The 12,890-nt window shown below is 45.7% G+C and overlaps 1 protein-coding gene across 6 annotated transcripts in view; it reads left to right on the top strand.

Annotated features, from left to right (window-relative positions):
• cep192 (centrosomal protein 192) overlaps positions 1-12,890 on the top strand; it is a 56,084-nt gene that overhangs the window by 19,633 nt on the left and 23,561 nt on the right. For 5 of the 6 annotated variants that reach the window (XM_015949350.3, XM_015949352.3, XM_015949347.3 and 2 more), the window contains exons 12-30: positions 4,594-4,704; positions 4,930-5,061; positions 5,141-5,405; positions 5,490-5,639; positions 5,713-5,777; positions 5,891-6,109; positions 6,268-6,409; positions 6,488-6,564; positions 6,645-6,881; positions 7,013-7,745; positions 7,819-7,930; positions 8,006-8,153; positions 10,525-11,137; positions 11,242-11,433; positions 11,507-11,655; positions 11,758-11,988; positions 12,085-12,210; positions 12,356-12,490; positions 12,671-12,734. In XM_015949350.3, the coding sequence (XP_015804836.1) occupies positions 4,594-4,704; positions 4,930-5,061; positions 5,141-5,405; positions 5,490-5,639; positions 5,713-5,777; positions 5,891-6,109; positions 6,268-6,409; positions 6,488-6,564; positions 6,645-6,881; positions 7,013-7,745; positions 7,819-7,930; positions 8,006-8,153; positions 10,525-11,137; positions 11,242-11,433; positions 11,507-11,655; positions 11,758-11,988; positions 12,085-12,210; positions 12,356-12,490; positions 12,671-12,734 (3,901 nt within the window). The remainder of the gene's footprint in view (positions 1-4,593; positions 4,705-4,929; positions 5,062-5,140; positions 5,406-5,489; positions 5,640-5,712; positions 5,778-5,890; positions 6,110-6,267; positions 6,410-6,487; positions 6,565-6,644; positions 6,882-7,012; positions 7,746-7,818; positions 7,931-8,005; positions 8,154-10,524; positions 11,138-11,241; positions 11,434-11,506; positions 11,656-11,757; positions 11,989-12,084; positions 12,211-12,355; positions 12,491-12,670; positions 12,735-12,890) is intronic. The other variant, XM_015949351.3, reaches the window with a different exon arrangement.

Genomic DNA, 12,890 nt, shown 5'->3' with positions numbered 1-12,890 from the left:
GTTGATGTAGAGGGTATATGGCTGTGATGCCTCTAAATGATCATCTATGCTATTGGCCTCTTCTCTGTGTGACTATTTGGATTAAAAGTATGGAAGTATTTCTTGTACGATGGTTCTGGTCCGTCGCCAGTAGTCGTCCGACCAGATGGACACTGGATCCCTGGTTCCTTCTTTTCCAAGCGAGAGACGACACACACTAACCTAATGGCTGTGTTACCATTAGGGTTTGGGTCGATGGGACGAATTATTCAACCATCGGTGATGGACTGAGCCGTTACGGTTGTTTTCACAAGAGGCGATTTGTTTGTTTGTTTGTTTGTTTGTTTATGTGTGCGTATGAGTTAGGGTTGTCACGGTGTGAAAATTTAACCTCACGGTTATTGTGACCAAAATTACCACGGTTTTCGGTATTATCGCAGTATTTTTTTAAACGTGTTATATTTTCAGACAACTAAATAAACCCTGTATATCAGGAAAATATTGTCCTCAGTTTGTGTCTAAATTTTGCCTAAAATGTGTTATTTTGTAATTATGTTGTTTATTTGTTTACATTTTCCCCTTTAGTCTTTAAAATACCAATATTTGCCCATAAATTCTTATTTATTGTCTGTTTGTCATCATTTAAAAATATTAGATCAGATGATACTCAGTACTCAAGTAGCCTTCTAATCAGATACTTTTTTACCCTTACTCGAGTAAAAAACCCTATATCAGGAAAATATTGTCCTCGGTTTGTGTCCTTCCAGCGAGCTTTGCAGATTTGGGAAAATGTCATCAGGCAGTAATCATTGCTAAATTCATAATTATTCTCAGAGAGAGACCAACTCTTATCTGCCCCTGGGAGCCCCGTAATGCATAGCGTCGTTTCAACATGGGGGTGTACGCGACACGGTTTATATGCAGGTAGCGGCACTGCGGCTGCTTTATATAGCGACTCGTTGCATTCTCCCTCAACCCAAATCCTCGGATCACGCATTTTAGCAAAAACGCTAGCGTTAGCTTGCCTTGCGTTGACTGTAGAGTTGTGGGAGATGGTCACGCAGATGTGTCATGAGATTTGAAGCGTTGCTGCCTTTCACAGACACTTTTTCTGCACGTGCTGCAAACAGGATAGCCGTCTTCTATCAACTGTCCCTCGGCATTCTTCAAATATCCAAAAAATGCCCATACTTCCAACTTTGTCTTCTTTGAGGGATAATAAATGTCCTGAGCGCTGCCATCTCCTCCTTTGGCCATTATTTCAGCTTTAGCTTCAAGAAAGTTTTGGTTGTAAACAACAAAGTGCGCATGTACCGCCGGCAACTTCAGAAGATGATACGGTGGCTGGTAAGGGTCACCGCGCCTACACCGCAGCCACGGTAATCTACTGAGATAATGTAGTTTTTTAAAAACAAGACAGTTATTATTATTTTTAGGGCTGCACGATATTAGGAAAACCTGCGATATTCGATAACAGTGCTTATTATTGCGATATCCATATTACTCGCGATAAATGAACAAATACTAAAGTATGCCGTGTTGATGTTGTCTGGCGTGTGACGTCTGCTCTGGGTTCAAAGCAAACAAAAACTAATGCATGAATTCCATTACAACATAACATTTTTATTGCAAAAATATGCAGCTGCACCTGCTACTGTATTAGCAGCAAAACAACAAACTGCATGCATGCAGTTTCTCAGTGACTTTAAAACATCACCACCACCATAAAACTTTTTCTGATGCTCCAAATACAGAAAATCATCCCTTACCAGGGTTTTTTGATTAAATAAAAATATCTGAAAATAAGTTTAAATGTGAAATAATAGTTAACATCACTTAAATGCAACAGCAAATTCTCTCATTGCTACTGAACATTTTCTCCACTTATGTGGAGGACACACTGAATCTTATTATTATTATTATTATTATTATTATTATTATTATTATATATGTGGTTACTTTCTACAGAGCCACCATAGAAAGCATCATAACGTACTGCATAACAGCATGGTACGCAGGGTGCTCAGCTGCAGACAGGAAAGTACTGCAGAGGGTCATCAACACAGCCCAGAAGATCACTGGCTGCTCTCTGTCCAGCCTGGAGGTCATTGCAAACTCTCGGTACCTCAGCAGAGCGAGCAATATCATCAAGGACCAATCTCACCCCAGCAATCACGTCTTTCAACTATTACCATCAGGTCGACGGTACAGGTCACATAAAACCAGGTCAAACAGATTCAGGGATAGCTTCTTTCCCAGGGCGATCTCTATAGTAAATAAGCATAAAAACAATTAAAACTGCTTAGCGACTGTCAAGGTCACCGTCAACTACTATGCTGCTATTCTAATGCCATTTTTCTTACATGATATGGTAGCTGCTATTCTGTATATAGTGTGCTAGCCAGCATATATTACTTACTATTATTTTGTTACTTACTAGTGTTTTTGTTACTTTTGTGTTGTTACTTACTATTGTTTTGTTTTAGGGGACCTTTATATTTAGAGGTATTATTGTATTGTGCACCAAGGGAGTGGCACTCCAATTTCGTTGTATCCTGTACAATGACAATAAAGGCTATTATTATTATTATTATTATTATTATTATTATTATTATTATTATTATTATTATTATTATTATTATATGTGGTTATGATATAAGGCTGTTGCTGTAATTGGGAAGTGAACTGTGCTGGGCCAAACTAGGAGAATATTAATATTTTCTGAGGGAAAGAGAAAAACAATTGTCTACCTTTCAGAAGAGGAACTGGCAAAAAACTACATGGAAAATATGTGAAAACGTTTATTTTTAACCCCAAATTGAACAAGTTTACCTAGATCTTAAAAAGCAGCTCAGATGATGAAACTGCACCTGTGATTCTGATAACAAGCTAACAAATTGAACTAAGATAACTGGTTAGCAGAGCTTCTGACTGACAGTTTATGTGCAGCAGCAAATCAACTATCCTGATTAACAAGGTTATAAAAGCTCATAAAGGAAAAATCACTTTGATGTGTGGGGGAACTTTTCCAGGCCCTCTTTAGCAGGGTGGGACTGGGAGGAGAGTGCTGTAGCCTTTTAGCTGGAAGCTGACCGGAGCCTGGGGCTAACACTAGCGACATGAAGGTGGGTTGGTTCACCGGCTCGTGTCGGAGTCAGCCCGGTAAAAATGATTAACGACACCGAGCGGACTCACGTTCACATTTAAAAGCAGTGCTGAATCCAGAAACATCAGCACAAAGTACGTTCGTTGCTCTGAGCCAGCATGACGAACAAGGGAACGGCGCCGCTAACTCAGTTCGGGTGTTGCTTTCCAAAAGGGTCTATGTAGGGGGCGGGCGTATTACGTGAACGGAACCATCTGATTGGCCGCATATCAGAAGGGCTACATTTGATTGGTCAAATAATACTTCTGTGTAAAAAACAGAGCTGGTTTACAAAAAGCTGATGTATGACACGGATGGAAATGTTGAACCAAACATTTATCGCTGTTTTTGCCGTGTTTTGCGATGGGCCTATCGCACGTCCTGTTATCGCGATGACAATAATTTTTCGATATATTGTGCAGCCCTAATTATTGTCAACTTTTATACCGGGGTTTACTGCTACACCGGTTACCGTGACAACCCTAGTATGAGTACAGAGAACATCAGAGGTAAAAAATCAGGATAAGATCTCCATCAGCGCATCTGAGCGTTCTCTTTCACTTTCTCCGCCTCTCGCTGCTGATCACATTTCTGAAAGTAAAAACGGTTTCTCAGTGAACTTGGTCTTTAACTTTATTACAGACTTCAATAACGACCACAGGTCCGTAGTTCCAATTGAAGCTGGTTTATATAACAAACAGAAGTGGTTAGTGGAAAACATGCACATTGGTGACATCGTTATGAACCCATCCACCCTGGACCTCACCCACTTGGTGATCTGGAAGACTTCTGTTGGAGCAGTACAAGGAACCGTGAACGGACGTGGCTGTGCGTCGCATTTCTCATCCTGTATGAAACAAACCGTTCTGACCTCCTTACATAACCCGGGCTGATCTGTCCTCGTTGCCTGATGGAAAGCCAAGCGGTGCCAAGTGGAGTGAAACCGATCAGCGTAATGAGATCACACCAAGTATCTAACAGTGTGTTGTTAATGAATGTACTTCCAGTACATTTTATCATAAGCCAGAAAAATCCTTTTATTTTTTCTACACAGAAATGACCCCCCCCCCCCATAGACGGTCCCCCTGCTGCACTTCCTCTCTTTAGAGTTCCACCTCTTACTCTTATTAATTAACCACACTTAATTTTGACATTTTTAAATCTAAATTGTTATTTAAAAACAGATTGTTTGCCACAAGCCTAAAATAAACGTTGTTTCTCCAAACTGAGGCCATTCGGGAATGGGTAAGATTTTAACTTTGACACAGAAACACGATGAAAACGGCCTTTTAGTCATGAGTACATTTAGTCTGTGTCCTGGTGGTACAGGTGTGAAATCTTCAGAACTTTTTCTGTGAGTTGTTTTCTAAATGCACATTTACTCTGGTTGCATGGTGGCCACGCCGCTGCTGTTAGTTTTTGTCTTTGTCTGATGACGGTGACATGTTTGCCTTTTGCTGTTTTCCCAGATGGGTGACCGCATTGGTCCAGTGGGAACAGGAGAGGCCAGCTCCTCTCTGGTCGTGTCGCAGAGACTCGCCGCCAACCGGAACATGGCGCAGGAGCGACAGGAGGCTTTGGTGAGCACACAGGATTTATCCGTCTGACAGCCTGTGAGCAGATATGGCCTCTGGGCCTAAGACCAAGATAAATGCATCAATAATTAGAATAAAGGTGTGATTTCTTCATGTTTGACCTCAGAGCCAGCATCTTAAGGTCAGGGTCAAACATCCTAAAGGAGAAGATATACTAACTGTCACGTTACCTTGTGATAATGTTCAGCTTTTCCTTTATTTGAATCCAAGGATGTCATGGAGAGCAGCGACTCTGGGCCTGCAGCCGACCATACGCTGGACTCTGTTTACTTAAGAAGACCCGAAGAATCAGCAAACCTGCCAGTTTCTCCCCATCAGGAGAGCTACCAGCTCCTCTCCCAGGTGGGGTTAACACGTCTTTAAATCAAAAGTAAGCAAGTTTTGAAGCTTAGCCATGTTTGATCATCAAACTTCGTTTTAGGCACCGCTCCTTGATTGTGACAAGGACGAGGAAGAAGAGGGTCTAGATGAGCCTGACGGGGCTCGGCCCTCTCTGGCTTTGAGGGGCGGGCCCTGTGGCACCGTGCCAGCTTCTGAGGCCTCGGACGGCTCCAGCGACGATGGCAATCTCCTTTCCACTTCTCTGGAACCTAAATATTTCTCCCAGAGCTTCAACCAGGAACAGGACGATTCAGACGAAGGCTGGAACTATGGTCCCGACAACCTGGAGCAGGAGTTTCAGCAAGGTTTCACCGACAGGACTTTAATTGTGACTCGTTTTAAAGTTGGTGTGTTTTGTAACGTGTTAAAGGCCGTGCTTGATTCTCCAGGAGGCAACGCTACTCACAGTGTAGTTTATCAGAACGAGGAAGGACAGTGGGTCACTGACCTGGCCTATTACGCCAGCTTTGAGAAGGAGATGGAAGGGAAGATGGTGGAGAATGAGGAGCAGCTTCAGCACGAGGATTTTCTACCTGCCAGTATGGACAGCTCTACAACATGAAGTAGGATGTGCTGTTGATCTGTTTCACAAGAATGTTTCTACGTTTGCAGGTGAAGCTATGGATAAAATCTTGAAGGACCAGGAAGAGTTTGAAAAGGAGCACCAGTTCATGCAGGTATGTAACAAGCCTCTGTGGAGGCTTTAGTTGGCCGAGCCACATGACAGACCCAACGACAGGGTACGTCTGTAACGCTTGGCTGTGTGACTCGAGTTGTTCTGTTCTCGTAGGAAGAGCAGATCCAACCAGCCTGCAGCAGCAGCATCTTACACGAGTCGTCGTGGAAGGCTCCCACCAACAGCTCCATCCTGATGAGAGCCTCCCAGGTGTCCTCGGAGTTCAGGCAGGGAGATGAAAGTTACCTGCGGTTGTCTTTGGGACAGTTTTTCGGGCAGCGCTCTGAAGCCCTGGGCTGTCTGGGAAGCACCGATGGGGATGAAGTGAAACGGGTCAGTCGAGTTGTTTTTAAGTCTCATAACCGTCCCTCCTGGCAGTGTTCAGATGATGATCGTGGTGGCTTCTTTTTAATGTTGTGCTAGGCATGTAGCGTTAGCCTCTCTGGAGAAGCACAGCTAGGGATTAATGAAAACCAGCTCTCTTTGTCCAGCCCTCTTTTGGCTACATCATCACCTCTCCAGAGAAGCGGGAACCCTTTCCTCTTATTCGCCCATCAGAGTTCTCACCTGAACACGGCTCTCCGAACAACGCCACAGTAGAACTCTGTGAAGCTGACAAAACACTCAGCCCAGGTGTGTTTCATAAACGATCCGTCTTTCCTGTCTTTGAAATGACTCGCACTGAACGGCTCTGCTCCCATCTCCCCACAGAGGACTTGGACAAAACTTTTGATGCGACAAGTGAAAGGAAGCCGCCGAGAGGGAGTACGGGGCGTAGTGGATCAGAGGTACACGGGTCTGTCGTTATTAGATTGTCCCCGTGCCGAACGAGCTAAACGTTTAATGACTAAACTTGACCCGTTTCTAGCACCGCGCCGTCGGAGCGGCCCTCCTGGGTAACCACAGCGGTGTGTCTCCTGACAGCAACAGCAGTCAGCTGATGCTGAGTATCAGCACGATCGCTTCAGCCATAGCCAACGCATCCATCAGCACCGACCCATCGCAGCTGGCCGCCATGATCATGGATCTGTCCAAGAAGAGGAGGGCGGGGAATCGGCCGGAGTCTGGCGGCAGCAGCACGGAGGAACCCACCGATGCTAGAAAGGTGAGGCTACAAACACATTATGGTACTGGGTTTATTTTATTTATTGCTTGATTAGGTGAGCATCTGTAATTGAGCTGAAGCCCAGGTAAGATCTGGATGGTTAGGGTGAATCGTTTTCTTTTACCTTCTAGGCGTTTCCTGATCTGGATCACAGTGCCCGTGTTGGAGACGTTAGTGCCTTTGACATAGAGAAATACCTGAAAAAGGGTGACATGTCTGGCACCAGCGACTCCTCTGAGGGACACACGACCTTTGACCTGAGTGCTTGGGCTGACAGTCAGAGCAGCTCCCAGAGGAACGCTCAGGCGGGATGTTCTGTGAAGCAGGGCAGAGAAACTCAGGAGTTCCCTTCCAGTCCAAGAGCTGAGGAGAAAGACAAAATCAGTGATGTGACAGTCGAAACTCAAGGCTCCTCTGCTGCGCCGGTGTGTAAAACCCTGTCGGCAGCCAAGAGTGGTGTTTTAAAGAGAAGCTCCATTCCTCGTCCATCCCTCAGCTCTGTGGGAAAGCCGGTGGATCCAAGACGTTCTCCCTCTCACAAGTCTCCTGACAAACGGAAGGTAGCTGCTGCTTCTTTTAACAGGACTAGTAGCTCTGCAGGTAGGACCTTCGTAGAAAAGGAAGTCGCGATGGGAGAAGTGGACCTCCTAACATCAAATATGAGTTCTTCTGAATCCACTCCTAACAAGGAACAGAGCTCTTCCAGAACCTCCCCATCATCTCAGAGGATGAGGAATGTAGGTCAGGAGCTCCGGGACAAGCCCAACGAGTCTCCAGAGAACAAACCTCCTGCTCTACCTCATAACCCCACCAACGAGCATTCTGGTATCTCTGGTCAAACTTCTCCTCAAGACCCTTCATCTGGTGAGGAAACGGCCAGAAGGATAACCTCTGAACTGGTGAACATGGATTTAACGTTGAACCTTTCGTTTCTAAGGAGTTCTGAACTGTTTTCCAGAGCTGAATATGGAGCAGTGCAGTTTTAGACCATCCACCTCCCCTCTCACCCACTCCTCCCCCAGTCAGCCTTCCATTCCTGGTGCTGACAGGTACGGGCTTCTGCTAAACTTTACTTCTGTCGCTTGTATGTTTCCACTTTTGACTCCTGCATTTGCTGTCCTCAGCGCGCGTTCACCCTCATCTAAAGCGGGTCTCTCAGACAGACGTCCTGACCTCTCACCTGAGTCTACCTGCTCCAGCCCCAGCCTCAGCAGACTCACTTACATCTCACTGAATGATGGCACCGTGGTGCCCTCATCTGACCGGCACGAGGTACTGCAGACATGTTTCTCAGTAGCCTCCCTCGATGTTGGTGTGACGTGTCTCTCAGCTGTTTTATGCCTTCCTAAGGGCCACGTCCCGTGTGTGTGTGTCAAGGTGTATGTCCCCTTGTCTCTGTTTGTCGTCCTTGGGTCCTGATTTATCCAGTGATGGTTCTGTTGCCCTCTGAGCAGATGACTGGCCCTTTCCCAGTGCGTTCTGTGGTCATGTTGGTTTAGCTGCTCTTGTGTGCCTCCCCGTTTCTTTTTCACATTTGTTGGTGTTGAAAGATCTGCAACGCCGCCAGAGTGGAGCCAGAGCTCGTCATGACCTCCTGTATTTAATCAGGAACGTGCGAATAAGGATGCAGAAAACAGACCAATCTTGGTGTTTTACTTCTCAAACTCACAAAGGTGCTCCTTCTGTCACACAAGCCCTTTGCTCGGATTTTAATCCGGTTTATCTTCCTCCTTTTGCCACCTCTAGGGATGCAACAAACGATTATTTGGATAATCGATGAATCGGATGGGGTCTCGACACGATTAATCGATTAATCGGATTACATTGGGACATTTTTAAAAACTGCTAGGGAAACATTATTTATCTCCTTCCTTCACTTTATTAAACACAACATTATTAGAAAACAGTTCAATAGCAGAAAAACAACATGCCATCACCTAAATTGTCTTATAAGGTGTATAGACAGAGACCCTAAGCTACACCTATCTGTGACCTAAAATGCTTGGTCCAAGTTAAACAGCTTAAAGAGCAAGTCAACCCCTACCAGAGTCTAACTCCACTCCCACTTCATGTTTGAAAAATGCAACACATGCTGTTGCCTGGCAGACCGAGAGGGTGGAGCCGCTAACAAACACACTCAGGCTCACGGCAGCATTGTGACATCATAATGTACCAGTTTACATCATAGCATAGCGGTGGCTGATTTAAATTAAAATACAGTGCAGAGTTTTTACCTGACAACGGCACAACACTGCAATTTTAGGCAGAATATTTAAATTTTAACTAAGATGCACTGAAGTGCCATATTATTGATGACACGTGTCTGCAGCACGATTAGACACTCGTTTATTTAGTTTATCAGCAAAAAAAAGTTTATTTGGGGGTGACTTGCTCTTTAAGGGCAATTCTCATCTGTTTGATCTCATCTGTTGACATTTATTATAATTGGGGATGTCAAACAACTAATTTTTAAATGTAATTAAACATAGGCTGTGAATTAATCAAAATTAATCACTATTTCCAAAAATGACTGAAAAAAAACCCAATGTAAACAAAAGTAAATGAATGCCATCCTCCTTGCGATGATGCCCTGGGCAACTGCCATAAAGTCACATCAAGAAATGCTGCTGATCATTCTAATGATCCCAAATAGACTCACATTAGGCCACATGAAAGCAACTGAACCCAAAAATATATTAACCAGTATATAACTGCACTCTCACACAACACGCCAGCAGCGACAGTTAGGACTCCTCCCTCCCTTTTAAAAGCATTTTCGCTTCTGAGGACATTGTGGTTGTAAAACCACATGCTAGTAGTCTGGCCCCGGTGTGATCAACCAGTTTCTGCGGGAATGTGACGGCGGAACCGGTTCGCAGCAGCGCGAGTCCCCCCGTTTATCTAATAGCATCGCGCTTACGATTTTATAGACGTTTTTTTACGAGCTTAGGGCATGTCTAGCCTGTGTAATAATTCGGGGCTTGGGTGAATCACTTTTGAAAAGTTTTTAACTTACCCGGACACCGAGCTCTCTCCTTCCTCGCTGATGTTTCCGACATGCTTGCGTTTAAGATGCTGCATCATCACTGAAGTACTCCCGTGCCATGCTAAGTCTGACCTACAAACGTTGCAGGTAACGAATGTCGTCGCCTGATTTAACTGAAAATGCTCCCAAACTTTAGAAGTTTTTACTTTTTTGGGTCTCTCTGCTTCTGCCATGTTCCTCTTCCAAACACCTGCCGGCTCTCTCTCTCGCTGAGCTGACTTGCTCCGGTCTGCGCTCAACAGCGGGCAGGAGGGGGGGGCTTTTGGTAGAGTTGTGCGACACAACGAATCGATGACGCAATTCGTTGCCAACGCTTTTAGTAATCGATTTTCATCGAATTTATTCGTTGTTTCAGTGGGAGAACGGTGTTCTATTTTCTGGGTATAATGACAAAAAGGTCTATTCTATTCTATGATGACAGCAGAAGGGTTAGCCTGATCGCACATCCCTGCTCTAAAGAACGAGTATAAAAGGGTGAAAACATCTAATAAAAGCAGCAATAAGAGATGAACACACACACACACACACTAATGAGTTTTTCTGTTTATCGTGGTTTTCATGGTGAGTTCGAGGTGCTGATTGTGTTGTTTCCTACAGCGTGGCTCTTCTGTGAATCTGAGCACCACCATCGTCAGATTCAGTCCCACTCCTCCAGTAGAAGCAGATGGACCGTCGAACCTGGATGTTGTTGGTGCACCCAGGAGCCTCAGTAATGCTCAGCCTGAACACTGTAAAAGTCTAGACCCCCTCCCAGCACGGCGGTGTAAAAGCCCAGAGCTCCCACGCAGCGGCTCCGCTCTGAGCTGCACCTGCAGCCAGAGCGGAGGTTCAGCAGGAAGCAGGAGCCACAGGCCCCTTTCTGACTCCAACGTACGGAAGCTCTCCAAGATGGACTCTGGCTACAGCAGCAATCTGAACATTCAGCAGCCAAGCAGCTCAGCAGCTCCTCCGGGTTCCCAGTGGGGCCTCCGCATGCCTCCGCCGTACTCCGCTGAGGGACTTCATTACGTCCCAGTCCCCAGCTTTAAGCCTCCATGTTCTGGTGTGATTGATCTTCCTCACAAAGAAGATATTCAGTCCCTTCTTAGTAGACGTTCTCTTGTCAACGCCCAAATACCTCTGCAGTATTTGGGTCCTGACGTTCCTCTGCATCCTGGTGCTTTTCATGTGGGTCCTACAGGAAACGGTGTCTACGGTGTGTCCTCAACAGGCAGGTCTTCTTTTAATAAAACTGATTCTTGCCCTGTGGATGTCGTAGAAAACACATCTCTCCTCAAATTTGTTTAACTAGCTCTCCCTCTGGCTTCCTTTTAGGCATCTCAACCAGTGATCTAACTCTACGACACCTTCGCCCCACATCAGGACCCCTGGGGATCCCCGGAGCTGCCGGGTCTCATCCCCTCCCGATACCACATCAGAGTCGGCATGAAATGGGAATGATGGGGAAAGCGTACGGTCACTACGGTGGAGAAGCTCTGGTCACAGGTGGCCTGGAGGACCTGAGAGGTAGCAGTGGTGGTCCTGTTGCTTTGTGGGGCTTCCTCTGTGTCTGAATTAACTGTCGCACTGTTGTCCTCAGGTCAAGTGGTGGTACCTGAAGAGCTTCGGTTCCCTCATGCCTGCTGCGTTGGCATTGCCTCCCAGACGTCCCTCAGCTTGTTCAACCCGTCTGAGAGATGGCAGCAAGTTTCCATCACTGTTGTCAGTCTTGCCATTGATGGAGAGAAGGTCGGTTGTTCTAACAAACATCATTTCTAGGATAAGTTATACCGAGGTGGTTGTGGAAGTTTCAGAAAGAGAAGGAATAGGCTTGTTTCTACCCATCTGCAGGTGGACGGCTTGCTTTATCAGTGGTTGATGGTGAAAAACAAGACTATTATTGGCCCCAAGAGTACAGAGGAGCAGAAAGTGTTGTTCGTCCCTCCTCAGCCTGGAGTCTACCAGTTTATTCTGAGTGTCTGCTCCTGGCCTGCGTCTGCCGAGGCGGAGTTGGCTGCTAGAGCTAATCTGTTTGCTAGAAGAGTGGTTCTCGTTGCTGTTGCAGAGAATCCCGCCTTAGAGGTGAGGGCGTCCAGCTGAAACCCTACAGCTCTGGAGATGTATGAACACATGCACGTTATTTAGGACAAGATCTTCAAGTCTTTTCTTGGTTCTCAGATCCAAGTGAACACATCTGGTTGTTTGGATTTTGGAGACCTGCCAGGAGGTGGCGCTAAGTGTCTTCCCCTGAGAGTGCTGAACAGAAGCCACGTTACAGTACCCATACGACTGGTCATCAGTGCGGTGAGTTGACTGGGTTATGCTCATAGGAACTGTTCCTCTCACTGACACACGCGATGATCCACAGCCGTGCAAGCTGCTGCTGGCTTTTCTGTTTTACACAAAGTGATAAAATCAAGTTCCCTCTTCCAATGCCTCATTTCTCCAGAATGCCACCGCATGGCGATGCTTCACCTTTTCCAAGCAGCCTGTTACCATGACATCTGAGGTGACCCAGCAGGCAGTCACCTCTGCGTCGTCTCCGTCAGTGATGAATCACGTGATGCACGCCAGCTACGGAGAGGTAATGATCACAGACCGCGTGGTTTTTGTTGGATGTACAGCTGCACCAGAATAGTTTTACCACCTCAGTGTTTTATCTACTGTTCTTTTGTTACATTAATGAGCAGCTGTGTTGTGCAGGTCTGTGTAGCAGCATTGGTAAGGGTCAGCTTAATGTCAAATGAACAACTGTTTGTCCCAGAATCCCGAGAGCTTCACGGTCTGGGTTCACTTCAAGGCTCCTCAGAAGTTCGTAGCCTCTTCAGGTAAGCAAGCATGACTGAGTACTTCAGCGTGCCACGGGGAGTTGAGGTCGTATAAAATGATTGGAATTTATTCTTTTTAAAGGGACATTATGGAAGTTTGACAGCCAAAACATGTATAGAAATAATAAATTTCTTCTTCATACATTCTCCTGCAAT

This window comes from Nothobranchius furzeri, chromosome 5 (assembly GCF_043380555.1).
Source record: "Nothobranchius furzeri strain GRZ-AD chromosome 5, NfurGRZ-RIMD1, whole genome shotgun sequence".
NCBI lineage: Eukaryota > Metazoa > Chordata > Actinopteri > Cyprinodontiformes > Nothobranchiidae > Nothobranchius > Nothobranchius furzeri.
This window is presented reverse-complemented; position numbering and strand designations above follow the sequence as displayed.